A 26,542-nucleotide genomic window follows, 5' to 3' on the forward strand; every position below is an offset into this window, starting at 1 on the left:
TAAAAACAAAAACAGGTAGGAACGCCTGGGTAGCTCAGTCAGTTAAGCATCAGACACTTGATATTGACTCATGTCATTATCTCAGGATTCTGAAATCAAGCCCTGAGTTGGGCATGGAGTCTGATTAAGATTCTCTCTCACTATCCCTCTGTCCCATTCCCCCCCACAAAAAAACCCCAAAATAAAACAAAACAGGTAATAAAGAGTAGAGTAAAAAGTACCTCAGCATTGAGTGGTTTGAGTGTTTACAGCCATTTTGGAGGGTGATTATTCTGGGGTCTGCTGATGTTTTTATCAAAGCATCCTTTTTGTTGTATATGAGAGGTAGAAGGGGAGGTAGATGCAAGTGGACTTGATTATCCTTGTAGAAAACTTCTAAAAATTTAGGAAACTGGAGTTTAAATGAATAGGAAAGCTGACATGAGAGATTTATGACAGAGTAGAAAAAAGCCTAAATTCTCAGATACCCTGCCTGTGTTCTCAATCCTCCTTCATTCGATAGCTGTGTGTTGAATGCTTGCCATTAGCTCAGGGAAGTGGCTATGAATAGTATGATGCAATTCCCACTCTTGTAAAACTTGTCGTTTAGTAGGGATGACAGGCATAATGAAAATACCGCATTGCTACCAAAAAAGCTTTTTTTTTTTTTTTTTAAGATTTTATTTATTTATTTGACAGACAGAGATCACAAGTAGGCAGAGAAGCAGGCAGAGAGGATGAAGCAGTCTCTCTGCTGAGCAGAGAGCCGGATGTGGGGCTCGATCCCAGGACCCTGAGACCATGACCTGAGCCAAAGGCAGAGGCTTTAACCCACGGAGCCACCCAGGCGCCCCTACCAAAAGAGCTTTTTAAAATGACATTTATGAAAGAGCTGTAAAGGGAATTAGGTCCACATAGTCCTGAAAGCATTTGATGGGAGACCTGACCTAGTCTGCTTGGCCAGGGAATACTTCCATAGGGAAATGATATTAATTCTGAAGTTTGAAAGCTAAGTGGGAGGGGAACAGCTTTTAGGCAGTGAAATTAGCACTTGTAAGGGTCCAGGGGCCTTGCTGTAGGATATAGGTGCATGAGAGAAATAGAGACCAGAGAGGGTGGATAGAGTAAGAGGTGGACACAGCATCAGAGCAGGGGTATGGTATTTTGACCAGAGCCTCAACTCAAAGAAATGAGATGTGACCTGCAGGAATCAGGCCAGTCCCTCCTTTGGACTTCACACATTGATTTCTCTCTTTTCTCGATATTCTAAAAAACCTGGACAGTATAGTACTTGTAATTGTCTCTGGATGGCAGAATAGTTGCTCTGGTAATTCTGAGTGGGGTCAGTAGGTTTTCCACATAGCAATTAGATTTTTTTTTTAAGATTTTATTTACTTATTTGACAGATCACAAGTAGGCAGAGAGGCAGGCAGAGAGAGAGGAGGAAGCAGGCTCCCTGCTGAGCAGAGAGCCCAATGTGGGACTTGATCCCAGGACACCCGGATCATGACCTGAGCTAAAGGCAGAGAGCTTAACCCACTGAGCCACCCAGGCACCCCAGCAATTAGATTTTTGTGTAGAGTTAATTGCTATCTCTCTTTGAGCTTCTTCATACTACTTTTTTGATTAAGAAAAAGATTTTTTTTTTTAAAGATTTTATTTATTTACTTGACAGAGAGAAATTACAAGTACACTGAGAGGCAGGCAGAGAGAGAGAGAAGGAAGCAGGCTCCCTGCTGAGCAGAGAGCCCGATGCGGGACTCGATCCCAGGACCCTGAGATCATGACCTGAGCTGAAGGCAGCGGCTTAACCCACTGAGCCACCCAGGCGCCCCAAGAAAAAGATTTTTAAAATATTTTTCTTGAGTAGTGTTAACAGATGTAACTGAGCACTTGTTTTGTTTTCAAGTCTAAGGACAGGTCTAAAGTTTGGACGCAGGAAATCTTAAAGACTGACAATTCTGTTAGGGCTAGACAGACCAGAATTCACATCCTGACCCTGCCAGTTCATGTTTGTATGGCCCTGGACAGTACTTTCTCCTCCTGTGTTTCATTGTCTTCATCTATTAAATGAGGAAAACAAACGTGTACCCAGAGCTTTGGGTATGGGAAATGCTACACAAATATTAATTTTGATATTATTAAGGGAAAGTGGCACTTTGTAAAACATTTCTGGCTAAGCCTTTGGTGGCTTCTGCCCATTCTTTCTGCTAATTTCTGATCCTGCTGAGGACACAGGAGGCACAGCAGGATCAACCAAAGCTGTTCTTCACGCTCTGCCTCCTAATAAAACAATCATCTGTGCCTCTGGACTCTCAATTCCATGAGAAGCTACTCCAAGAGTAAGCTCTTTTGGAAATTTATACTGTAGGTGTAGCTTTCAGCTTTTGGTGTACCTAGAAGACAATAAATATCTGCTGAACAAAAAAGTAAGTGAATGAATTAAGCCTAGCATCAGGAAATTGAGTAGTTTCTCCCATTCACCTAGTACTGTGTGGGGAGAAGTCCAGTTTGGCCAGGTCTGAGAGAGCATAGTATTCCCCCTGCTATAAAAGGTGCAGTATATAAATACAAATACAAACTGAGGGTTGCTGGGGGAGAAGGGGGGTGGGGTTATGGACATTGGGGAGGGTGCTTTGGTGAGTGCTGTGAAGTGTGTAAACCTGGCGATTCACAGACCTGTACCCCTGGGGATAAAAATATATGTTTATAAAAAATAAAAAAAATACAAATACAAATATAACTATAAGTATAATTATAAATAAACAGGAAATCTGAAAACCAGATAGTGAGCCTCATACCCGCTCATCTAATGCTAACTCCATCATCGGTGCTGGGGCTCACATTCACAGGTGTTCCTTCTCCAAGGTATATTAGAGCCACAGCTAAGTTAATTTTAAATTTTTTTTTTTTTTTTTTTTTTTTTTTTTTTTTTTTTTTTTTTTTTATTTATCAGAGAGAGAGAGGGGGAGAGAGCGAGCACAGGCAGACAGAATGGCAGGCAGAGGCAGAGGGAGAAGCAGGCTCCCTGCTGAGCAAGAAGCCCGATGTGGGACTCGATCCCAGGACGCTGGGATCATGACCTGAGCCGAAGGCAGCTGCTTAACCAACTGAGCCACCCAGGCGTCCCTAATTTTAAATTTCAAGGCATAAAATATCAGCAAATGACCTGTGTAAAGAAATTTCTATAATTTTGAAATATTTAAAACATTCAGAATTGCATACACTGTTATAACATATCCAGGTGTATACGTAGCATGTTAGTCTTTTGCTACATTTGCTTCAAATCTTCTCAAGGTTTTTGAAGTCTTAAGTTTGTATCAGCGTCTCCTATTTCATTTCTGTTTATTTATGCCTTTACTCTTACTTGGTCAGTCCCGTCACTTTTTATAGATACTTTTTATTTCCTTCAAAGAATCAGCTTTACCTCTGTTACTAATGTTTACTTCCTTTTACTTTAAAATCATGTGCTTGTGTTCTTTTCATAACTTACTGAGTTAAATGTTTCACTTATTCATTATCACTTCTATTTTCCATAAACATCTAGGAATGTAAAATCTACTCGTGGTAGTATTTTAGCAGCATCCATGAAGTTCTGATACCTAGATTTTTTTGTTGTTTTTGTCCATGTATATTTTTTCTGTAATTAACACATGACTTTTATATGACTCATGAATTATTTAGATAATAGAAACAATTTACAACTTACTTAGAATTTTTATATTAAACCTTTAAAAATTCCCAGTGGCACCTGGGTGGCTTAGTCATTAAGCATCAACCTTTGGCTCAAGTCATGATCCCAGGGTCCTGGGATAGAGCCCTGCGTCGGGCTCCCTGCTCGGCAGGGAGCCTGCTTCTCCCTCTCCCACTCCCCCCGCTTGCGTTCCCTCTCTCACTATGTGTCTCTCTCTCAAATAAATAAATAAATAAAATCTTTAAAAATAAATAAATAAATAAATATTCCCAAACATGAGCATCTTTGTTACTGGATTTTAGTTTTGTTGCTTTATGCTAAGTGCTGTGTGTAAGATTGTTTTTTTGGAAGTTGGCCTGGAATTTAAAAGAAAAAGGTTGGTAAGCCTTGATTTTTTTTTTAAATCAACCAACCAATCAATTAATTAATTAAAGTAAAAACAGATTGCCGAAAACAACAACAAATAAATTCCAAGTCATTGATACCACCTAATTTAACTCCCTTCCTCATTTTACAAAAAAATAAGTAACAAAAATGGCAAATGACCAACCTGTGTCCATAGAAATAGTTGCTGGAAAACAAAAACCAAACCAAACCAAACCCACTTTACTTTTCCTCGCTTGGAATCACTTTTTTTTTTTTTTTTTTAAGAATTTTATTTATTTATTTGCCAGAAAGGGAGAGAACACAAGCAGAGGGAGAAGTAGTCTCCCTGCAGAGCAAGGAAGCAGACATGGGACTTGATCCCAGGACCCTGAGATCATGACCTGAGCCAAAGGCTGCCCTTAACTGACTGAGCCACCCAGGTGTCCCTTTCTATCACACAGAGCCTTAAATACAAGTTTGTCTTTCTGAAGGGCATTGCTTGAGAAGTTCCTCCTTAGGAATCCAACCCTCTGTTTCTACACTTAAATCAGCCCTGGGCTAATTCAGAATCATCCAGGGAGGGAAGACTGCATACTGGTGTTGAGTTCTTGAGCACAGTGCTTGAGGCTCAGGGTCTAAGAGGGAGAAGAGATGTTGCAATTTCGGTAGCTAGAAGGTTTCCCTGTTTATTCTCACTTCTTCAGAAAAGGAGTGAATGGGAGAATGATAGAATGGAAGTGAAATTCAGTAGGACACATTCATGCTAGAAGTGGGGAGAATTGTCCTTTTTTCCTTACCCCAGACCCCCATATAGTTACATTTTCTTAAAAAAAAAAAAAAAAAGAAGAAAAAAAAATCTTTTCAGTTGGAACATAATCTTTTTCTTCCTTTGTTGTAGGAATGCCAAATATGCTTTCTGTTTGTATAACTATCCTCTAATCAATTATATTTCTCTCTGTTAATGTTAAGACATCTACTACAGAATAAGGTTTTAGAAAATATACATTTCTTATGCTAAAAAATTCATATAGAGCAATACATTTAAACTTCTGTTATTTGTAAAAAGATACAATGATGTAATAATTTCCTGGAAAGAGTTATAATTTCATGAGTTTGTAATTATATAGTTACTGTATGTGGGCCACATTGATTTTCCATTCTCCCAATTTAGAACTCCATCTCAGAGCACCTCGTAAGTACTGTCTGTATTACAGTAATTTGTTGCACAGGAGCATTTGTGGGAACCTAAAAATTTTTAGTAGTCTAATAAGATATTGTTTTATTGATGGACTCTTTATAATTACCTGACAGCTAAAGAATATTTTCTCTTGTCTATTTTCTGGTTAAAAATAAGCAATTTGGGAAGCTTGAACCAAAGGTCAGATTTACCGTCTTGTGTGAAAATGATGGCGACTATTTTTGAATGAAGCTGTAGGAAACTAGAATGAATGGTTGGCTAGAGGTAATTAAGGTAGATCTTATTCTTATTAGATGAATGAAGCTAGACACTTCCAGTTTATTCCACTAATCCAATCTTCTTAGAGGCAAAATCCCTGGATTTAGAAATCTAAGCGGTCACTTGATGAGAAGTTGTACTCTATCGAACAGTGTCCCCTCAAAACTCATGTCCCCTCTTGCCTGTGAATGTGACTTTTTGCAAACAGGATATTTTCAGATGTAATCAAGTTGGAAAGAGAGCCCTAATCCTATGGCCAGTGTCCTTGTAAGAGGGAAGTTTAGACAGAGACACAGACACACAAAGGGAAAACAACGCCCGGACAAGGCAGAGATTGGAGGAGGTGTGTCTGCAAACCAAGAAACATGGAGGATTGTTGGCAACCCCTGGAAATTAGGGAGAAGCAAGAAGGGATTCTTTTCTAGAGTCTTCAGAGGGGGTATAGCTTGATTCAGACATCTGGCCTCCAGCACTATGAGAATACCAATTTCTGTTGTTTTAAGCCACCCAGGTAATTTGGTAATTTGTCACAGCCATCCTAGGAAACTAATGTACGTGTTTTGATTCTAACTAATGTAAAAACATTAAGAATATGGGCTGGAGGTGCCTGGGCTGACAGACAAGAGGAGAAGGGAGTCTGTACATTTTGAAAATGTATTGCATCTCAAAAGACTAAAAATTGTTCACTTAGGGTGCTTGTGAGTGGAACTCCTGGGAACTTATCATAGTTTTCATACCTTGTTTTCCTTAGCTGACATTACTGGGGGGAAATCAGTATGAGGAAAGACTCCTGCACAGCAATAAAAATAGATTTTAAGCTCACTAGGTCCCTGGTGGGATTTTTTTTTTTTTTAAAACCAGAAAGCTCCTAAGAAAGTGATAGCCCTCATTTTCTGTGGTGTTCACCATCTTCCATTAGGACTAACTCTTCCTTATTATCTTTATTTATATCCAGTGGCTTTCTAGTTCTGTCTCTTTGTTCCTTTCTTGTAGAAACTTTTGCTACAATACTATTCTTATACATTTTTTTCTCTTTAATAGAAACCATGCAATTTTAAAATGAAATCGTTCTTTTTCTTTTTTTGATCAACTAGATATTCTATTAGTTTTAAAATATTTTTTGATTGATGACTATGCTACAAGATCCTAGTGCTGATCAGTTAATACTAAAATAGTGCTTAGATTTTGAATGATGCTTTAGTTCTAGACCTTGGAGTAAGCTGATAACTTGGTTGCTGCTTGAACAACTATACTGTTGAATAGGGTGGCAAGCAGAAACATCCAGAGTTTCAACCAGTAGTATAAATGAGAGACTGGCTTGTTGTGGTAAAATGGGCAATGTGAGCCTTATTCATCTTCAGCTGATTTTTGTCCTGTAAGAACATGGAAATGTGGGAATAGAGGCTCACTGTTAGCAAATCTCTTAATTTTCAGGGGATAGTGGAAATCCAAGTTTCCAGAATTGTGGAGGTCTTAGTTTTTATCTTACTTGCAAGTTAATAAGTGAGCCTGCTGAAATTTCTTTGCTGGCAGAAGACGAAAGACTCTTGGGTCACAGACAAAGGACTTCAATACTCAGAGCATTGGCAGTAGCCAGAACATTAACATTTTGTTAGACTTGTTTCTCGAGCATCGATTCCAGAGGTTAACAGAGGGAAGGACTAAGTGACACTTGTACACACAGTGTGTTGTGTTACTAGAGAGAAATTCTGAATTTAGGAAACCAAATCTTTTATAATAGTAAAAATGAAAGATATCTCCATCTTTCAAGGCTGTCTACTATACAGACCTCTTTGAAAGGCTAGTTCAGAACAATCTCAGAAAAAAAGAGTCCTAGATTTCTGTTATAGCAAAGTGTTGTTGTTGTTGTTTTTAAAGATTTTGCTTATGTATTTGATAGAAAGAATGAGAGAGGGAACCACAAGCAGGGGGAATGAGAGAGGGAGAAGCAGGCTTCCTGCTGAGCAAGGAGCCCAATGTAGGGTTCCATCCCAGGACCCTGGCATCATGACCCGAGCCGAAGGCAGCTGCTTAAACAACTGAGCCACCCAGGTGCTTCATTGCAAAGTGTTATTGACTAATCTTTCAGAATTTACTTCTAATCACTTAAAATTAAGCCGATTAAGGGTGTTTAAAAAAATTTTTTTTGAAAATTAATAATGTGAGGGATGTCTGGGTGGCTCAGTTGTTAAACGTCTGCCTTCAGCTCAGGTCATGATCCCAGTGTCCTGGGATCAAGTCCCACATAGGGCTCCCTGCTCAGCAGGAAGCCTGCTTCTCCCCTCCCTCTGCTCCTCCCCTCCCTCTGCTCCTCCCCTCCCTCTGCTCCTCCCCCTGCTTGTGTTCCCTCTATCACTATCTCTCTCTGTCAAATAAATAAATAAGGTCTTTTAAAAAAATGAAAATTTATGGTGTGAAATTAAAATCTAGGACGTATTCATTTATACTCCTGCTAGAGTTATATTTCATAGCCTAGTGTACTAACAAAACAAATTTTAGGGATTAATACAGAGTTGCCAGTCTTTTATTTTCATCATATAAGGAAACAACCCTTTCAAGATACCTAAATTCTCTTTACCATTGTTACCGTACAGAGAATGAATATGACAACTAATGCAGTATGGTAACCCGAGTTGGGTCTTGGAACAGAAAGAAGAAATTAATAGAAACACCGCTAAAATCTAAATGCTCAGACTCTAGTAAGTAGTAATGTACCGAGGTCAGTTTCTTAGTTTTTACAAATGTACTCAGCTAATGTAAGATCTTAACAGAAAAATCTGGATGATTAGGTATGCTAGAACTCTTTGCAACTTTTTTGTGACTCTAACATTGCTCCAAAATAAACATTCTGTTAAAAATGTAGAAAAAATGGATAACTTTAATAATGAAAGAGAAGGAACGAACTAATCTCAAAAACAAAGGGCAGTTATCAAAATGAAATTACATTTAGCTTTATGAAAGACTGACTACACTGTTCTTATTTTTCTCATTTTGGCAGGAACTGGTACAGATTTTGACATATGTTAGTACAGACCCATGGATAACTGGCATTTGGGAACCATCATGTCATAGCTTAATTTAGTTTAATTTACTGTAAAATGAGGTGAGATTGTCTTTCTGTCCACTTTTCTTAGAGAGCTTGTAGGATAACTGTTATACTTTGTACCTGAACAGATGTTTAACTTATGTCCCTTCTGTGAAGCCAGTCTGATTTTTTATAAACTCAAGTTATGAATTTTAATCAGGGTTGGTTGGTGGATCCTCTCCAACATAAGATTTTGCTCTTCTAGGCATTTCTTTGATGTAAATGGCACTAGGGAGACTTGGTTTACTCCTGACTCATTAATGTCTGAAAAGGCCATTTGTCACCCTTGGGAGGGAGGAAGGGGAAAGGTAAGAAAAGGGCAGGTTCCTCATGTCAGTGTCAATCAAGGGGAAATTGGTAAGATTGCAGGCAAGTGCCTGGTGGAATGGCTCTACCCATGTGGCCACAAACGTATGTCTGGGCAGTGCATGTGCCTGGACGGAATCTAGTATACAGTAGAGTTTAAGGGCAGGGCTTCAGTTCTGGTAAAGGGGTATTGGCTGGAGCATAGCTTCTCATCCATGGTAGCATGTTGGGATCATCGGGACAGATTTTTAAAATACCAGGTCCCACCCCTAGAAATTTTAATGTAACTGATATGGAATAAGGCTTGGTGTTCCGGGGCTCAGAACTACTATGCTAGAGTGACCAGGGATCTCACCCATGGGGGTGGATGATTGGCATAAACCCCACCTGTCAGGGCAGAGGCAGGTCCCGGGACTGGTGCCCGTAGAGTGGGAGAGGGTTATGATCCAGTGAGCAGAGCAGGAACATAATGGTGACCAGGTTGAGGATTTGGTCTGTAAGTGTCACACCGGCCCTGCCCTTTTTATGGTAACCGCATCATCTTGATTTGCCTGTGGCTTTTTTGGATGTAGCACCAATGCCGCAACCTACATCCTGTGAAACCCCTTGGTGTGAGGCTAGCAGGATGGTTGACCACACTGGTCCCTTTGGTCAGGCTAAGGTGTCCCGCATACCAGCACCTACAACAAGTAGCACTGCTCTACATGGCTTTGTCTGTGGTAGAATTCTCACATATTCTTATCTTACCTTTTATCTTCTATATTGTTTCTGATAAAGCTGGCTGACCTGGGTCATACAAGAAGAGGTGTGGAGGAGAACTATGACTGTTTATGTTCTTTCTGCTTTGTTTAAGCTGAGGAACCAGTGAGTGCAGTTTTTCAGGGAGCTCAGCCCTGAGAGCAGGGACAAATGTGTAACGCAGTTGCTCTCAAACTTTGGAAAGCATTGAAGTCAGCTGGAGTGTTAGCTAACACACAGGTAGCTGGAGCATATCCCCAGACCTTTTGATTAGGTAAGCCTGGTGTGAGGCTCGAGAATTTGAATTTCTTTCTTTTTTTTTTTTTCTTTTTTTTTTTTATTTGACAGAGAGAGATCACAAGTAGGCAGAGAGGCAGGCAGAGAGAGAGAGAGAGAGAGAGAGAGAGGAGGAAGCAGGCTCCCTGCTGAGCAGGACCCTGAGATCATGACCTGAGCCGAAGGCAGCGGCTTAACCCACGGAGCCACCCAGGTGCCCGAGAATTTGAATTTCTAACAAGTGCATGTTATTATGGTAGAAACTGCTTTTTGATAACTGCCAGTGTAAAGAGATGTGACTGGGCATCTGGTATATCCAAGTTTAAGTAAGTAGGAAGGTTCTCTCTTAATCCATGTTTTCTCATTTGTAAAGTATTCGCCTCATCAGTCGTCATGAATTCTCTCATAAATCACCAACATCACCAAACAGAATGCCTAGGTTATGGTAGATAGTTTCATTCTGTGAAAGATCCTAGTCTTTCTGGTATCCTCTACATGGAGATGATTTGGTACTGGACTGAGTATTTTTAGGTTAGTAATTCCAAATACAGTATTCTCACCTGGGGAATTTTTTGCAACTCTAAAAACCCTGGAGCCCTACCTCCTTGGAGATTCTGATCCAGTAGCTCTGAGGGAAGTCCTGAGAATCATTTGGTTTACAAAGCCCACCAGGTTGAGTCTTTAATTTGGGGAACAGTTTTAGGAATCCCTGTTACTGAGCAACCATTCTTTAGTGCATACACTAAAGAATGCATGCACTCTCAGTCACTGCATTTTCATCGAATCATCTGGGCATTGATAAAGATGTTAATGGCCATGTCCCATCTACAGAGATAATGATTTAATTGATTGGGATGTTGGCCTGGGCGCTGGGATTTTAAAAGCTCCCCAGGTGATTCTGATACGCAGCCAAGGTTGAGAACCACCGTTCTAGTGTATTCCTAGAGTAAGAAAAACGTGGGGTATTTGTAAAAATGCAGATTCTCAGTTTCACTTCCGAGCTGCTTAAACAAACTCTCAGGGCCAGAAACATAGTAATCTGCATTATTAATCAATAGCCCTGAACTGTTAGGCTTAGCAAATAAATTAAGAGAAGCCTAGCTCAAGGGACATGATAGAATCCCTCGTTGAGTAATTACGCCCTGACTGCCCCCCTTATCTATTTATATAGTAGTTTACCGTGGACATGACTTTTTTATTTCACGGAATTCCTTGAATACTCTTATTAGCAGCGTGAGGAGATGTTAATCCCACCTTGTTGGTGAGGAAAATGAGATTCACTCTTTTCTAACAGCATGCTTGGAGATACAAACATAGATGTATACATGTCCTTCCCTGAAAAGACACCATAGACTAGGGGAGGACATAAGGCAGAAACAGGAATGCAAGTGTAAAGAGGTGCAGTAGATCTGATAGTATATGAACATTCAGAGAAAGCAAGGTTAATGAGAAGTAATTTGTGAGGAGGTGGAAATCAGCAGGCTTTTTGAGGGAGGTGGCCCTGGCTCATCGTGGAACTTATAAAGTTGTAGAATTTCCTTTGAGGGTCTGAATGAAGGGCACATGACTGTGCCCTTGTTGCTGTGCTCCCCTTGGTTCCTTTTATTGGCTTTTTGTAGTTTTATAACCCAGTCTGTGTAGCTTCCTTTGTGCTTTCAGTGTATCATATTTGTAATAAATTCTGTTTTTCTTTTGAGATCTTTCTGGCTCTTTAATAAATATGCGGTTTATCTTTGAATTTTGCAAATAAGTGATTATTTTAAATTCCTTAGAATAAAAATTGCAATAAACCTTTTGTCCACCAGGGAGATAAACCAGTAGACATAGGAACTATTGTACAGTTCACTTTTATAGAGGCGGGTAATTTTTTTTTTTTAGCTCTATCTAATTATCTAAAAATAAACATCTGTACTATTATGATTGTGTTATTAAATCAAGGAGTATGAAGAAGGTTTCAATGACAGCAGGTTTATTTCTGGAACAAAAGAGACTTTAAGGAACGAAGCTATGACTGGCATTCGGATAAGGAACCGGGCTCTATTAGGACGTGCTGCTGACTTTTCTCTTTCCCTACATATGTCTTAGATTATAATACCTACTTTCAGAAAGCATCTGGTTCCTCAAGAAAGTTGTATGAAGATATGGAAAACTTTTATAATTTATAAGACTCAACAAAGTTGGATAAAGTAGTGATCTTTCTTGCAGTATACCATTTTTAATAAAATGCAGTTTCTTATTTTCAAACGCAGTGCATCTTTAAAAGCAGATATAAATGCCAAGAAATGTAATTTTATTTGTCCCTTAAAACATACTAAATTTAAAAGGCTCATATTTTTTGACCTGCCAGATTTACATCTAGTAATGTGTTCTGCCTAGATATCAAAAGAATTACACAAAAATATGAGAAAGTGGGGTGCCTGGATGGCTCAGTGGATTAAAGCCTCTGCCTTCGGCTCAGGTCATGATCCCAGGGTCCTGGGATCGAGCCTCACATCAGGCTCTCTATTCAGCAGGGAGCCTGCTTCTCCCCCTCTCTCTGCCTGCCTCTTTGCCTACTTGTGATTTTCTCTGTCAAATAAATAAATCTTTAAAAAATATATATGCAAAAGGATGTTTGAAATATTGTTTATGATGACCAAAAAAATGAAGATAATCTAAATGTCTGTTGGTACAGGAATGCTTAAATGAATTATGGTTCATCCCACAATGGAATATTATGCTATTATGGAAAGAATGAGATAATTGATATACAAAGATGTCAAGGTTACCTTAAGGAAAAAAATCAAATGGCAGAGCAGTGTGTACGGTGTAAACTTATTTCTGCACTGAAGTGGATACCTGTGTATTTGTGTATTTCCTTAAATATGCCATTTAGACCATTCCTGATATGGTAAACAGAATCTGTCAAAAATTCTTGCTTTTCAGGAGTCAGCTGCCTCCAATGTGTATGAAGGGAGTATTTTTCACTCATCACCATATGCATCCTGAATTCTTAGAAATGTTTCCATAAGCATTTATTATTTTAAAAATACTAGATAAAAATTATTTGAGTTATCTCAAAATCTATTAAATTTTATTTATTCTAATAATTAATAAATCAATAAGTTCATTGTAATAACTTCATTACTTTAGTTCATGGTTTAAATAATTATTGCCATATGATGAATCCCTTAAAAAAGTCGCAACACAGAAATTAATTCCCATCATTTAGAAGAATTACATATACCACCAGCTGAGAGCCTCAAAATTGGAATTCTAGTAGCCCAACTGAAGACATTTTACCCCCCCTGTTGTTTGTGCTTCTCTTAAAGTGTCATGGAAACATTTGATAATGAGTCAACCAGATTGAGCTCCTCTCTTCATTTGCAGTGTTAGGCTTTTGTGCAGATGGGTCTTGATCATATGCTGTTTTTGGATCCACTCCTATTTTACAGAATCAGAAATAAGTGAAAGATTGTTTTTCATTATCTAATCATCTATTTAGTCCTGGGATATTGGAAGATTGTTTTAAAACATGAATTCTTTGTTCTTTTTATGATATAATGTAACATGTTTTCAAAGTCGGTATTTAAAAGAAAACTTTAGTAATTTATAAGACATTTCTTATATGCCTTTGCCTCTGACATATTTTCCCCACATACATTGACTTGTCAATTTCCACTGTTCTGTAATCTGATACCATAATTCTTGTGATTATCTTTTTTGTTTCTACTGTCATTATATTTGCTGTTCTCTGTGAGTCTGAGACTTTAGAAAGAGATCTGATGGGGTTGGTTAGTCACTATTTGGTAGAGGGAAACATTTTCACACTGAATTCTTGCTCTATCCAGGTTACCTCATTTACTGTTGGCCCCTCGTGTCTGTCTAATAGAAAGGAATGTGTTGATTTCTGGTCCAATTTAGATCTTTCCAGGAAGGTCTTTTGAAACATAATGACCTTTAATTTAGAATTTAATCTTATGGACAATTCACCAGTCCAATAACCCAACAGAGGATATTTTAAACTCTGTTAAATTTACTCTCAGCCCTTCACAAAAGATAAATTAAAACAAAACAAAAACCCCAAAGAATCAGCCTGGGGGAAAGTTTAGATCCCCCATAGGTTCTAGGCCCCTACTTATAAGTAGTGTAGGGGAAATGACACAGGCCTTGCATTTACTGTTCACACAAAGTTTGCCTTGGCTCTTAGAGATTGTGACCTATGTAGAAGAGCGATAGCAATCTTTCTTTAGCGGTTGTGTGTGTAAATTGAATGGAACAGTAACACATAGTAATTTTTTTTTTAGAGAGCTAGAGAGAGTGCATAAGTGAATGTGTGAGTGGGTGAGGTAGGCAAGGAGGGGAGGGGCAGAGAGAGAGGGAGAATCTTAAGCAGGCTCCACCCAGCAGAGAGCCCAAGGGTGGGGGCACACTCAAGCCCACGTGTCTTCTCTCTCTATCTCTTCATGACTTTGAGAGTATGACCTGGGCGTATGTAAATCAAGAGTAGGGTGCTTAACCCACTCAGCCACCCAGGCGCCCCTATACATAGTATAGTAGTAGCAACATTTATTGAGTGCTTACTAAGTGTCAAGCATTATTCTAAACTCTTCATGCACTTTAACTCTCTTTAATCTTGTGAACAACCTTGTGAAATTGTTACACCCATTTGACAGATGACACAGGAGGGTTCTGTAAGTTGCTTCAGATTGCAGAGCTAGTCAGTGAAGGAGCTGATAGCTCATGCTGTTAATATCTTCACCAAACCAGCCTTACCCAGATAGTCAGTGTCTGGCTTTATTTCTGTGCTGAAGTCTGTGGTTTACTTGATGATCCCTCCTGTCAGGCTTCCAGGTGGAGTAACACCCTTTTCTTTCTTACCCTCTGTCACATCTACCCTCCGTCCTGGGTTCATGATGCTCAGTGACTCCCTTGGGGATTTGGAGCAGTGCCCTTTGACCTGTTCTCTGCCACCTCCCCAGAACTGGGCTCACCTGATCCTGTAGGTTTATCTCCTGAGAAGCAGCCGTCACAGGCTAGGCTGCCTTCTTGGAATTTCAGTAAAGAGAATGTCTTCAGCCTTGTTACATCCTGTGTGTTCCTGTTCTTTCCCCTCCGCTTGTCAAGCCCTGAATATTTTAGGTAGGATTAATCCTTAAGGCAGACTTTAAAGCCAGCCGGCCACGTTTGCCCCTTTAAACCACCCATTCTATTAGTCCTTTCTATCTCAGTATGTCAGTTGAATTACCAGCTTTTAGCTTCTGAAGAAATAGGAGATCAGTGGGAGAATGGAAAAGGCCATTTAGAACAATGCTTCTCAAACTTTAATGTGCATGTGGATCGCTGGGGACCTTGCTAAGATGCCTTTTATAGTAAGTGGGTGGGTGGCAGCTGGGGTTTGGGATTGTTTCTGACCAGCTCCTGAGTGTCTCAACCCCCACTGGCTTCTAGACCACACTCTGAGTGGCAGGTATTTAAAGACTGGGACACCACCCTGAGGCGGCAGAGGACTTACCGTATTACCTCTTACAAGAACATTTAATCCACAGAAATGAGTCTCATGGGAATTAACCAGTCTCAGCTGGTTAGCTGCCAGAAGAAACTTTGGAATTTCAAGCCCCACCCGACTGCTTACTGGTAAAGCCATTCATGGTTGGAGAACAGAATAGCATAAACTTGTCAAGTTTTATTATAAACACCATTAAGATAAGCATTTTCCCCTTCATCAATTTAATTTAGTGACTCTCCAATGATGACTCTACATACTTACTTCAAGTATGGGAAAGAGGATCATCTTGCTGCTGCTCAAGGTTGGGTTTCTCTTGATGGGGGAGATAGAGGATTCTGATCCTCATGCAGGGGCCCCAAGGGTGTTTCAGTATCTGTTGCTTTGTTCTTTCTCTCGTCGTCTACATAAAAGGCAAGTTCAGTCAACTTTTATTTCGCCTGCTTTTGATACGGAGATGGCTCCCTGGGAGTGTTTATGAATAATTCTGTTAGAACAGGTTTGATAACACTAATCTGAATAAGGAAATATTCTGCAGAGCTTTGTACGTGGAGGTGTGGTGTGGGCAGGAACTTGTGAAGTGATGCCGGTGATTCTCCTGGTGATGGCAGAGCCTGATGCTCTCTGTTTCTGCTTCCAGGGAGGAGAACACTGCTACTACCAGGGCCACATCCGAGGAAACCCCGCCTCCTTTGTTGCATTGTCTACATGCCATGGGCTTCAGTAAGTGTCTTTAGTTTTTTGTACCGTCCATTCTTTCCATCCCTTATTTGCTTCAGGTTTAGTTCACTGTAATCAAAATCTCAATTTTATGTCAAGAAATAATTTTAAATCCGTGATGGGTCTGATCTCTTTCTCTTCTGAGGTTTATAAACTCAGCAGGTTTTGAAATCAGAGTCGCAGAAACAGACCAGGGTCTTTGGAATTGTGATAGGATACCCTACAGTGGTGTTTGAAGCTTTTTTCTAGTTTCATCCAAGTTGTGCCAAGAGTGACTGGGGTAATGTTGGTTCTCTGGAGGCTTAGCCCCCTGGTACTGCTCTGCCCCTACTTTTTCTGGATGTTAGCTTTCATGTTTTTATGGAATAACAGAAATTTCAGTGTGTGGAAACTCTTGACTCCTTGCACAAAGACAACAGACTGCAAGTCACCTCAAGAGCTCATGTGTTCTAGCCAGAATCCCACCTAAAACCCACAGCGAGCTTGTGGGAGGGTCCGTCTGTTCTCAAGAAATCTCTAAGGAACAGAGTTTATCCTTCCTCAGGGGGCCTCGCTTCCTTTCTCATAACCTTCATTATCAAAGAATGTTTGCTGATGTTTACCATGGGAATAATCTACTTCCTCTGTTCTGTCGCTGATGGTGTTACACAGGTGGCCGTCTCTTATTTATTTTGTGAACCCCTTATAAAGCTACTGTGTCATTCCTCTGCATTCTACTTAGGCGAAATAATCTCAGTTCTTTTTTGTTTGTTTTACTTTTGGGGGGCACAGCACAAGTCAGCACTTTAGTTCTGTTAAAATTTTGTTTGGAAACTTGAAAATGCATTCTGTCAGCTCCCAAAAGTTTGAGATCTAGCTTTTCCACAGAGCTGGCAGTTACTGAGTGTCTGCTGTGTGCCCTCCCAACTAGGAAAATCAAGGCAATGAGAACATGACTCCTGTCCCCAGCAGCTCAGAGCCCACTGGGGGCAGGTAAAGCTAGCTCAGCTTCCTCCTAGGGAATGTGATAGGTGTATTAGTTTTCTTTGGGAGAGAAAGTCACAGGAAAAGGTAACAAGAGAGTGGGCCCTGAGGAATGAGGTAGTGCTTGAGAGCTCCAGAGAAATGTTACCTGAAGAAGCTGGAGTTGGCCCAAGAACGGGCTTTGATAGAGTCTCCCGAGAGCAGGCTGCACAGAGGTCTTGAAGATAGCTAGGAAAGAGAAATAACGGAAGAGCCTGGAAAATCGAACTGGTCTGCCTGAGCCGTGCCTCGTTTCAGGCATGGGCAGTAAGTATGTCAGAGGCAGAAGGGAGAGAATGTGGGAACTCTGGAACTTCAGTAGCCAGGAGAAGGAGGCCAGCTGCCTGAGAGCCCAGAAACCTCCATCCGCTTATTGTTGGTTCTAAAAGACATTTACTTATTTTATTTGTCAGAGAGAGAGAGAGCACAGGCAGAGTGGTAGGCAGAGTCAGAGGGAGAGGCAGGCTCCCTGCGGGGCAAGGAGCCCGATGTGGGACTCGATCCCAGGACACTGGGATCATGACCTGAGCCGAAGGCAGCTGCTCAACCAACTGAGCCACCCAGGCGTCCCGACATTTACTTATTTTAAATAAGTTATTTGACTAAAGAGACATTTTTACAAACAGGAATCCATACCTTTTATCTAAGGGCCTTAGTTTTCTTATCTAGAGAAGGAAACATTGAAATGCCCTTCAGTAATAAAAACTGTTCTATCTGATCTCAAGATGATCACAGCTTTCAGCTAAGAATAGTCTCCTGGGCCCATAGACATTTGTGACAGCAAATGTATGATAGTGACAAAAGGAAGAGGCGGTTTTCCCTCTCTCTTCCTCTTAAAATCTCAGCCCAGAGTTACCATGTAAGCATCTTATCCAGGACTAGTCCATTCTGCTTTCCGGTTTTCCAAGCGGACACTGTATTTCTGAGAAGCAGTGAGAAGGCATCACTGAGAACCTGAGACCAAGAGCTTGCTACTCATCCTGATGGAAAAGAAACTGTAAGGAAACTTCAGTGACTAGATTAGGAGTAGAACCCAGAGCCAGCTTCAGTTGTTTTAAGAAAGTAAAATTTACCTCTACCTTGAGAAACTTTTTCATTTAAAACTAAACAAAAGGAGATAAACAGAATATGCAGCATATGTCTAAAAATACTGTCAGGATTGCATAGAAGCATGTTTGGGTGTTCTTAGACTTTTATGAGTGTAGTAGATAAATTTGCTCTTGTTCCTTCTTGTTATTTAGTAATTAATTATTCTCTGATTTTTACCTTCTGAACAAAAATTGCTGACAAATATTTTAAGGGCTATTAATAAATATTAAATAATTTATGTTGTCTCAATTACAGTGATTTGAATTTGAAGTAGATTATTTCATCCATGACTCATCTTTTATAAATCACCAAGTATATAAGGAGATTTTTTATTTTTCTTGATTTACTGAATTCAGTTGAAGAACATAAAGGAGAAAAATAACCAGATTTATGTTTTTTCCATAAAGAACCTGCAAATGCACATTTTCTTTTTCACATTTAAAGGACTAATGGGCAATATTTTGGTCCTGATACTTTTGATGTTATGACAAAATCCTGTAGCTATGGGAACCTAAAAGAACGGAATCAAATGTAAGTTTGTTGCCCTCTTGTGGCAATTTATGAGAATGGCTGTTTCTTTTCAAAATCTTGTTTTGATCCAGCATTTTAAAATTTCAGCTCAATTGGCCTATCATAAGTAGGCCCTAGCTGCAGGTTTTTATCAGATATATATACTGTGTGTGGACTTACTGAACTAATTGGAATTTATATAAATATAAGAGAAAGGTTTCAATCCTCAAAGCAAATAAAACTTACACTTTCTTAATAGTTAAAGAATTACTAATGGCACATTGTCATATAGGGAGCCATAATCTTCTGGATATATATGGTCTCAGATTTTGCTTTCTTTACACCATGTATCATGATGTTTAAACCCAATAAAAGTCACTGATTTTCATATTCGGTGCTGACCTGATGCTAGAGGAATAGTACCCTGTATTATTCAAACAAACCAATCTGCTTACTGCTTGATCAGCATAGCTATGTGAGCTTTGGCAAAGGGTGATGATTCTGTACAGTTTTCTGGATGAATCTGTCCAGTTCTCAGCAGGGACAGAGAGACTGTCTATTGTTATCTTTGGTCTGCTGTTTTGAAAAGGCTCCCCCCAATTCTGATTCCTTAGGCATGTATTGTCAGTAATATCTTGCAGAATGCATCTGTTTATCTTTACATTCCAAATGCAATGTCATCCAAATTCAAAAAGCATACTTTGGTTGAAAACCTTACAGATGTGAGAGTAGCTTTTCTACGGGTATATGAAAGTTGAGGACATGTGGAAGATACTACAGCAGGAATGGAAGTATTTGTATAGAGGCAGAGCTGGAGGCCATTATAATTATAGCTCAAGGAAACCGACTGATTTCACGAAGCCCTCAGTGAAAGATAAATACTGTTCTGTGCCTAACAGTTTGGGTCTCAGGCGGTCCTTTCCATGTAACACTGAAAAATGACTGCAGGAAGTCACACCTTGTCCCCCCCCTTGAATGCCTGAATGATGAGACACATTTCTTCAGCATCGTGAGGGACTTGATCTTAGTAAAAAGACCATGTTCTCCTAAAAGGAGTGGCCATTGGGATCTCTCTGGATGGAGCTGACGCCGTATGCAGATTAAAATGCCCTCCAGAGGATTCCTTCGTTGGCGGATAGTCCTCTCCAGCCTAAGAGGTCAAAACCCAACTGCAGAATCATGCCCTCCTCCCTGCATCCTGCTTCCATGTGCCCAGGCCATTCCGTCCTTCCTGTGACTTTCATTAAATGGGAATTCCATCTCACCGGGTACTGAGGTCGAAACCTTGCAGTCTTCACTGACACCACTCTTTCTTGCATACTGCATTACAAATCTGCCAGTAAATCTGCTTGGTTGGTTGTACTTTTGAAAAGTATCCAAGTTATCGCAATAACTTCTCCATTTGTATCTTTGCCATCCAAAATACTAATTTAGCACAGCAGTTGGAGCAATTATTTTCAAATTTAAAATTGTTTTAAATTTTGTTTAATTGTTTCCCTCTGCTTTTAAACCTCTGCAGTGGCTTCACATGTCTCTCAGACTAAAAGCCACTACCCTTGGAAGGGCCTGCCTCATGTGGCCCCCTACTCTTCCTCTGATCTCATTTTATGGCTCCCCTAACCCCCCTCCAGGTACACTGCACCCTTGATGTTCCTGGACCACACTTAGGGCTCTGCGAGTGACACGGTCTTTGCTCAGATATCCTTATGGTTCATCCCTTCACTTCTTTCAGATCTTTGTTCAAATACTATCTTCTCTAGAAAGCCTTTCTCCGAAACTCTGTATAAATCAACAGTCTTCTTTCCTTGGTCTCTACACCCAGTCCTCTGGCACGATTTAGTGCCCTTGACCTGCTTTATTTTTCTCCCTAGAATTTTTCACCACCTCATACATATTTAGTTCATGATATATTTTTTTTTGTCTGTCAGAATTGGTCTGTTTTTGTCCACTACTGTATCGCCAGCACCTAGAGCAGTGCGTTGTAGGTGCTTTGATGTATGCTGAATGAGTGAATGGGTGAAGAGGTAGCCAACTGCAGATGGGCAATTCAGGAACCAATCTGCCTGGGCGCTCTCTCTTCCTGCCTGTGTTCCTCCTGGTTATGTAATTTGGACAAGTTACTTCATCTCTTTGGGCTTTGGTTTCCTTTCCTGTAAAATGAGTATAGGCCAATGTATGAGTGTACCTCCCTCACACATTTGTGGAAAAGATAAAATGAGTGTCAAGTTTTTAGCTCTGGTAAGCTGTTGAAATGTGTTACCTCTTGTTAGGAGAGCAGGTGTGTGGTAGGAAGGCAGTTCTCGGGAAAGTCCTTGACAGTCTGCATCAGAACCGCCTGGGGTTTGTTTAAAATGCAGCTAGCTTCCTGCGCCCTCGCCAAGAAATCTGAGGAAGGCCCTGAAAGTCTTACATTTTTGCAAGTTCTCCAGATGACTATTTGCATATTAAAGTTTTAGAATTACATATGTTGGAAAGAGGATAATGAATCCCACAATTAGAGAATGATAATCCTGAACCTAGGCAAGGGTCAGGACAAGGGGACCCTGCTGCTGATGGGGAGTCGGAGGGAGGGGTCTTTCCCTCTTAGTAGTGTGTGTATGTGTGTGCACACGTGCGCATGCACACACATGTGTGGTATGGTGCAGTTTGTATGTGTATATGGGGTGTAGTTTTGGGAGGTATGTTTGGTATGGTGTGTGGTATATGTGGAGTGTGTGTGTGTGTGTCTGTCTGTCTGTATGTCTGTATGGTATGTGGTGTGTATCTGGTGGTGATGAGTGGGACTGGGAAGTGAGTGTTGAGAAGTAAATCAGTCCTCTGGCAGCTGCTTTTAAAAGAATCTTGTTCTGAGGCAAGAGTCGATAGCCATGCCTAATTATTTTCTTGTACTTGGCAGTGGGATGTTCTATGATGGGAACCACACCTATCTCATTGAACCGGAAGAAAATGACACCTCCCAAGTAAGTGTTCCTTCTGTTTTGCTGTAGCAAATGTAAAAATTGATATTGGGAGCTTTTCCCTTCTTTTTTCCTCCTCTTTTGTCTCTATTTTATTTTCTTATTTTTAGAGTCGAAATAGTAAATATAAATATATACATATATATAAAATTAAATACTAAGTTAAGGGGCGCTCACGTGGCTCAGTTGTTAAGCATCTGCCTTCAGCTCAGGTCACAATCCCAGGGTCCTCGGATGGAGCCCCGCATCAGGCTCCCTGCTTGGCGGGAAGCCTGCTTCACCCTCTCCCACTCCCCGTGCTTGTGTTCCCTCTCTCACTGTGTCTCTGTCAAATAAATATGTAAAATCTTAAAAAAAAATTACTAGGTCAAAATCACAAGGTTTTTTTCCCCTCTTCTGAAGTGTTCTGAAGCCTCCATTTTTGTTCTTTCTACATCATAATGTGTTATGAGTTGTCTTAGTTCACTCAGGTAGTCATAACAACCTAGTGGGGGCCTTAAACAACAGAGATTTATTTTTGCACAGTTCTGGTGACTGGAAGTCCAAGATCCCGGTGCCGACAGGGTCTGTGTCTGTTGAGGGCTCTGTCCTTGGGCTGTGATGATGTCCTTTCCTGCTGTGTGGCCCACATAGCAGAAACACAGAGCAGTGGTGTCTCTTCTTAGAAGGGCACCAGCCCCAACCCACCCTTACCACCTATTTTAACCTTTATCACCTTCTCATAGGTTCTTTCCAATACAGTTATGTTGGGAATGAGGAACTAAACATAGGAGTTTTGCAGTGGGACACAAACATTTAGACTATAACAGACCAATGCAGTAGAAATGGGATTTCCACTTCTCTTTCTTTTCTAGATTTCAGATTATTCTCTGTTGCCCATTGTCTGTAAAACCTTGTGCTGATGAAATGTAGAGAAATCTACATTTAATAAATCTACAATTAAGTTTTCTTAATTCTCTCCTTCCCTTTAGTTTCAACCTTCATTTTCCACAAATTAGAAAAGCATTGAGTTTATATGCAGAGAAGCTACATAGAACCTGCGGAGAAACATAACACACTTCCCTTCTTGCTCTGTGCTCACAGATACTCTTTCTTGTATTCAAGTGTCCAAACACTTGGGGCAAGTAATTTCTAAAAATATACACTGTTTTACCACCCATAAAGGGGAACTATTTGTTTTGTTTTGTTTTGTTTTTAAGATTTTATTTATTTTTGCAAGAGAGGGTGAGGGATCATGAATGGAGGGGGGTGCAGAGGGAGGAGGCTCCCCACTAGCAGAGAGCCCGATGTGGGGCTCTATCCCAGGACCCTGGGATCATGACCTGAGCTGAAGCCAGACGCTTAACTGACTGAACCACCCAGGTGCCCAAGGGAAGCTGTTTGTATTGTGTTGTATTTTCTGGATGCCTGTTGTTGGCTTTTATATCACTTCACCTGGACAGTTGATGTTATTTACAACAATATCATGGTCATGAAACTTGACTATGTATGACATTCTTTGTTTTTTAATTGAAAGGAGCCAGAAATAACTCTTTGAATGTTCATTAATTTTCTTAGATGAAGCATGGTTTTATGTCTGTTGGTTTGTCACAGAACTTATATGAAATTTGAATTTTGGAGCAAGGTCCACTTGGGCATCTACTTGCACTAGTCATCTTTTTCCCCAATACGAGATGATTGTGAGCTCTGCATGTCTTTGCCTGGTAAAACTATCTGGCTCTAAAAATGGGGCAGGGATCCATGGAAAGGAACCAGTTATGAAAAGCATTAGTCCATTTTCCCAGATGTCTTACTTCCCCTTGGGGGAAGAAGTTTATTCATTTATTTTCCATTACTACAGGCTTTGGCTTCTCTGTCCGCAAAGGCATTTTGTTTCTAATAGGAGATCTCTCTGGTGCTGGGGGAATCTGGGAGCAGGGGAGGGTTGTGTGGGGGCCTATTGCCTTTCCAAATCCAGGAAAGTGCATAGTCAAGCTGTGGTTCTTTTAGGAGTCTCAGCTTCTTGAGCTGTCATTGCCTGTGACTAGAGATAACTGGTTGAACTGGATTACTGGATAACTGGTTGGTGCTTAATCTCGGTTGTTTGTGTTCCTTCAGGAGGACTTCCATTTTCATTCGGTTTACAAGTCCAGACTGTTTGAATTTCCCCTGGATGATCTTCCATCCGGTATGATACTCATATGATGACTTTAAAAAAGTCAACTTTAATAATTCATTTAATAATTCATTTGAGCGAGTCTATATGTGGAATACCCTTTGCTCTTGACTGCTCATAACGGTTTTGGAGAGAAAGTGACATCGAGTCAAGGACCTCAAGAGAGAATAAAATGCAAGCTGACTTCATGTTTGTAGTGGATGAGTTTGGAAAGATACAGCTTAAGCACATTGAAGGAAGACTTTCTAAAATTAGAAAAAAATCAGTAAGGTATTTCTGAGTAGAGAAATAATGTTAGAGCAAAAATTGGTCTGCATAGACAAAATATAGAAAACTTCACTTCCAGTGCGATACCAATTCTGTAAATATAGGGATGAACTTGTAATCATTTTACTATTTGTTGTTTTCCTCAACTTTTTGTGCCTCGTTTTAGGAAATAACGATTATAGATTAATGCTTTTTATTATTATTGTTTTTTAAAAATCTGTTTATTCATTTTAGAGAGCAGGGAGGGGCAGAAGGGGAGGGAGAGAATCTCAGGCAGACTCCCCATTGAGCGCGAGCCTGATGCAGGGCTCCAGCCAGATCTGTCAGCCTTGAGATTTTGACCTGAGCTGATACGAAGAGTAGGACACTTAACCAACTGCACCTTCCAGGCGCCCCTAATACTTTTTTTTTTTATTATTGTGCTTTTTTGGTGAAATTAGTCTTTGCTTCTCATGTGTGTTTGTTTACAGGCCCATTTATTTACAGATGTTAGTTTGAGTTGCTTCCAAACCTTCACATGACTAGTAGGGCAGAGTACTTACACTTGGTGCTCGTTAGCAGAGCAGTGATTGTATGGAGGGCCTTTGTCTTCGGCTTTACAGGACTCCTCAGTTTTCTCCTCCTGAAGGTAGACCATACTCTGAATGTCTAATGTGGAGAAGCTTCCTTTCCTACTTAGTGAGCCCTGACCATGGCTATAGTACATTCTAATTGTTAATCTTTTATCTTCACTACAGTTCTGAGAGATTGATAGGGTTATTCACATTTTGTAGGTGAAGAAAAGGCAGGCTCAACTAGCCTGTCTTTTCCAGGTGCAGCAGCTCGTTGGGGGCTGAGCAGGGGTGGGGACTGTGCCACGGTGAGAATGTGCGCTGGGAGAGAGGCGCAGGGGAAATGGAACAATTCTCTGACGAGAGCACATCCTTATAAACTGCTGCTTAGGAAAACCACTGAAATGTTTACCTGGTTGGGGCGCCTGCTGGCTCAGTTGGAAGAGCACCCAACTCTAGATCTCAGGGTTGTGAGCTCAAGCCCCACACTGGGTGTAGAGATTACTTAAATAAATAAAAACTTAAATAAAAAAAAGTTTACGTTGTTTCCTCATTGGAAAATGAAATGAGTGTTTCCTAATGTTCCTTCTCTTAGGAGGTTCATAACTCCTTGACCTTCTGCAGGTTTCTCTCCTGCTGAGAAAAGGCTAGGGGATCCTGTTTTATAGAACTCACTATTTTGAAAAATCTGCAGATAAGCATACAAATGCTCTTACTTTACATAGAGACTTTAGACTATCCTCAGTTACCTTATGAAACTTTACAATCCCTGTGATGAGCAGAAAATAAATCAGGACTAGCTGCCTGAGAATAAAACTACAATCTAATAGGGATTACTGGAAGCAGCAAACATTAATTAATATTTAAGGTAATAAATAAAGATCCCTATAAGGAATGCAATCCAATTGTACAATTTTTTTAGAATAAAATGTTTCCATCATAGTAAATTTTTTTTTTTAAGATTTTATTTTAAAGCTATCTCTATACCCAACATGGGGCTCGAATCTACAATGCTGAGATCAAGAGTCAAATGCTCTATCGACTGAAACAGCCAGGCATCCCTGATCATACAGTTTTTTAAAAAACTTTGTTCAGGGTTTCTTTTCCACAGAAGCTTTAAAGATGACTTGGCACTTTTGCTTTCATTAAAAATAACTTCGAACATCTTCCAAAACTCAGGTCTGTCTCAGTTTCTGGCTTTCTTTTCTTGTCAGAAGTTGGCACTATCAATTTTAAGAGTGTTATTTGTCTTTCTAGATGCTTGGATTTATTATGATAAATCAGAAAAAAAAATCTTGTGAAATAAGCTCAAGAGTAAGCTTATTTATTTTAAATATAATAAGGTTTTCCTGGGATTTGGATTATCAGTACCTTTGTCTTGCTGTGCATTATGTACTTCCAAGAGAGAGAATATGATCAGGTGTTCCCCAAACCTGTTTAACTGTGGAAGCTTTTGTTTTCTATGACACATCTCTTGGAACCAGTGTCCCTAAGAAAACAGCTGAGAGGGGGCACCTGGGTGGCTTAGTGGGTTAAAGCCTCTGCCTTCAGCTCAGGTCATGATCACAGGGTCCTGGGATTGAGCCCCGAATCGGGCTCTCTGCTCAGCAGGGAGCCTTCTTCCCCCGCCCCCCAGCCACCTCTCTGCCTACTTGTGATCTCTGTTGGTCAGATAAATAAATAATCTTTAAAAAAAATAAAAAAAGAAAGAAAGAAAGAAAGAAAAAAGCATCTGAGAAAGGTTTATTTATTTCCTATGGACCCCTTAACACAGTCTGTTTTTTAAAATTCCTGCAAAGAAATATATAAATCTTGTATAACATTATATGAGTTTTGGCACACGTGCACTCCCTTGGTGAGATTTGGCACATTTCTGTCATCTTGGTATCTTCCTTTGTGCCTCTTC

The 26,542-nt window shown here is 40.2% G+C and overlaps 1 protein-coding gene across 16 annotated transcripts in view; it reads left to right on the forward strand.

Moving 5' to 3' along the window:
- The window catches only part of ADAM22 (ADAM metallopeptidase domain 22), a 221,715-nt gene that overhangs the window by 126,829 nt on the left and 68,344 nt on the right, over positions 1-26,542 (forward strand). For all 16 annotated transcript variants that reach the window (XM_059171028.1, XM_059171030.1, XM_059171033.1 and 13 more), the window contains exons 5-7: positions 16,026-16,108; positions 21,603-21,666; positions 23,761-23,830. In XM_059171028.1, the coding sequence (XP_059027011.1) occupies positions 16,026-16,108; positions 21,603-21,666; positions 23,761-23,830 (217 nt within the window). The remainder of the gene's footprint in view (positions 1-16,025; positions 16,109-21,602; positions 21,667-23,760; positions 23,831-26,542) is intronic.

This window comes from Mustela lutreola, chromosome 4 (genome assembly GCF_030435805.1).
Source record: "Mustela lutreola isolate mMusLut2 chromosome 4, mMusLut2.pri, whole genome shotgun sequence".
Lineage (NCBI taxonomy): Eukaryota > Metazoa > Chordata > Mammalia > Carnivora > Mustelidae > Mustela > Mustela lutreola.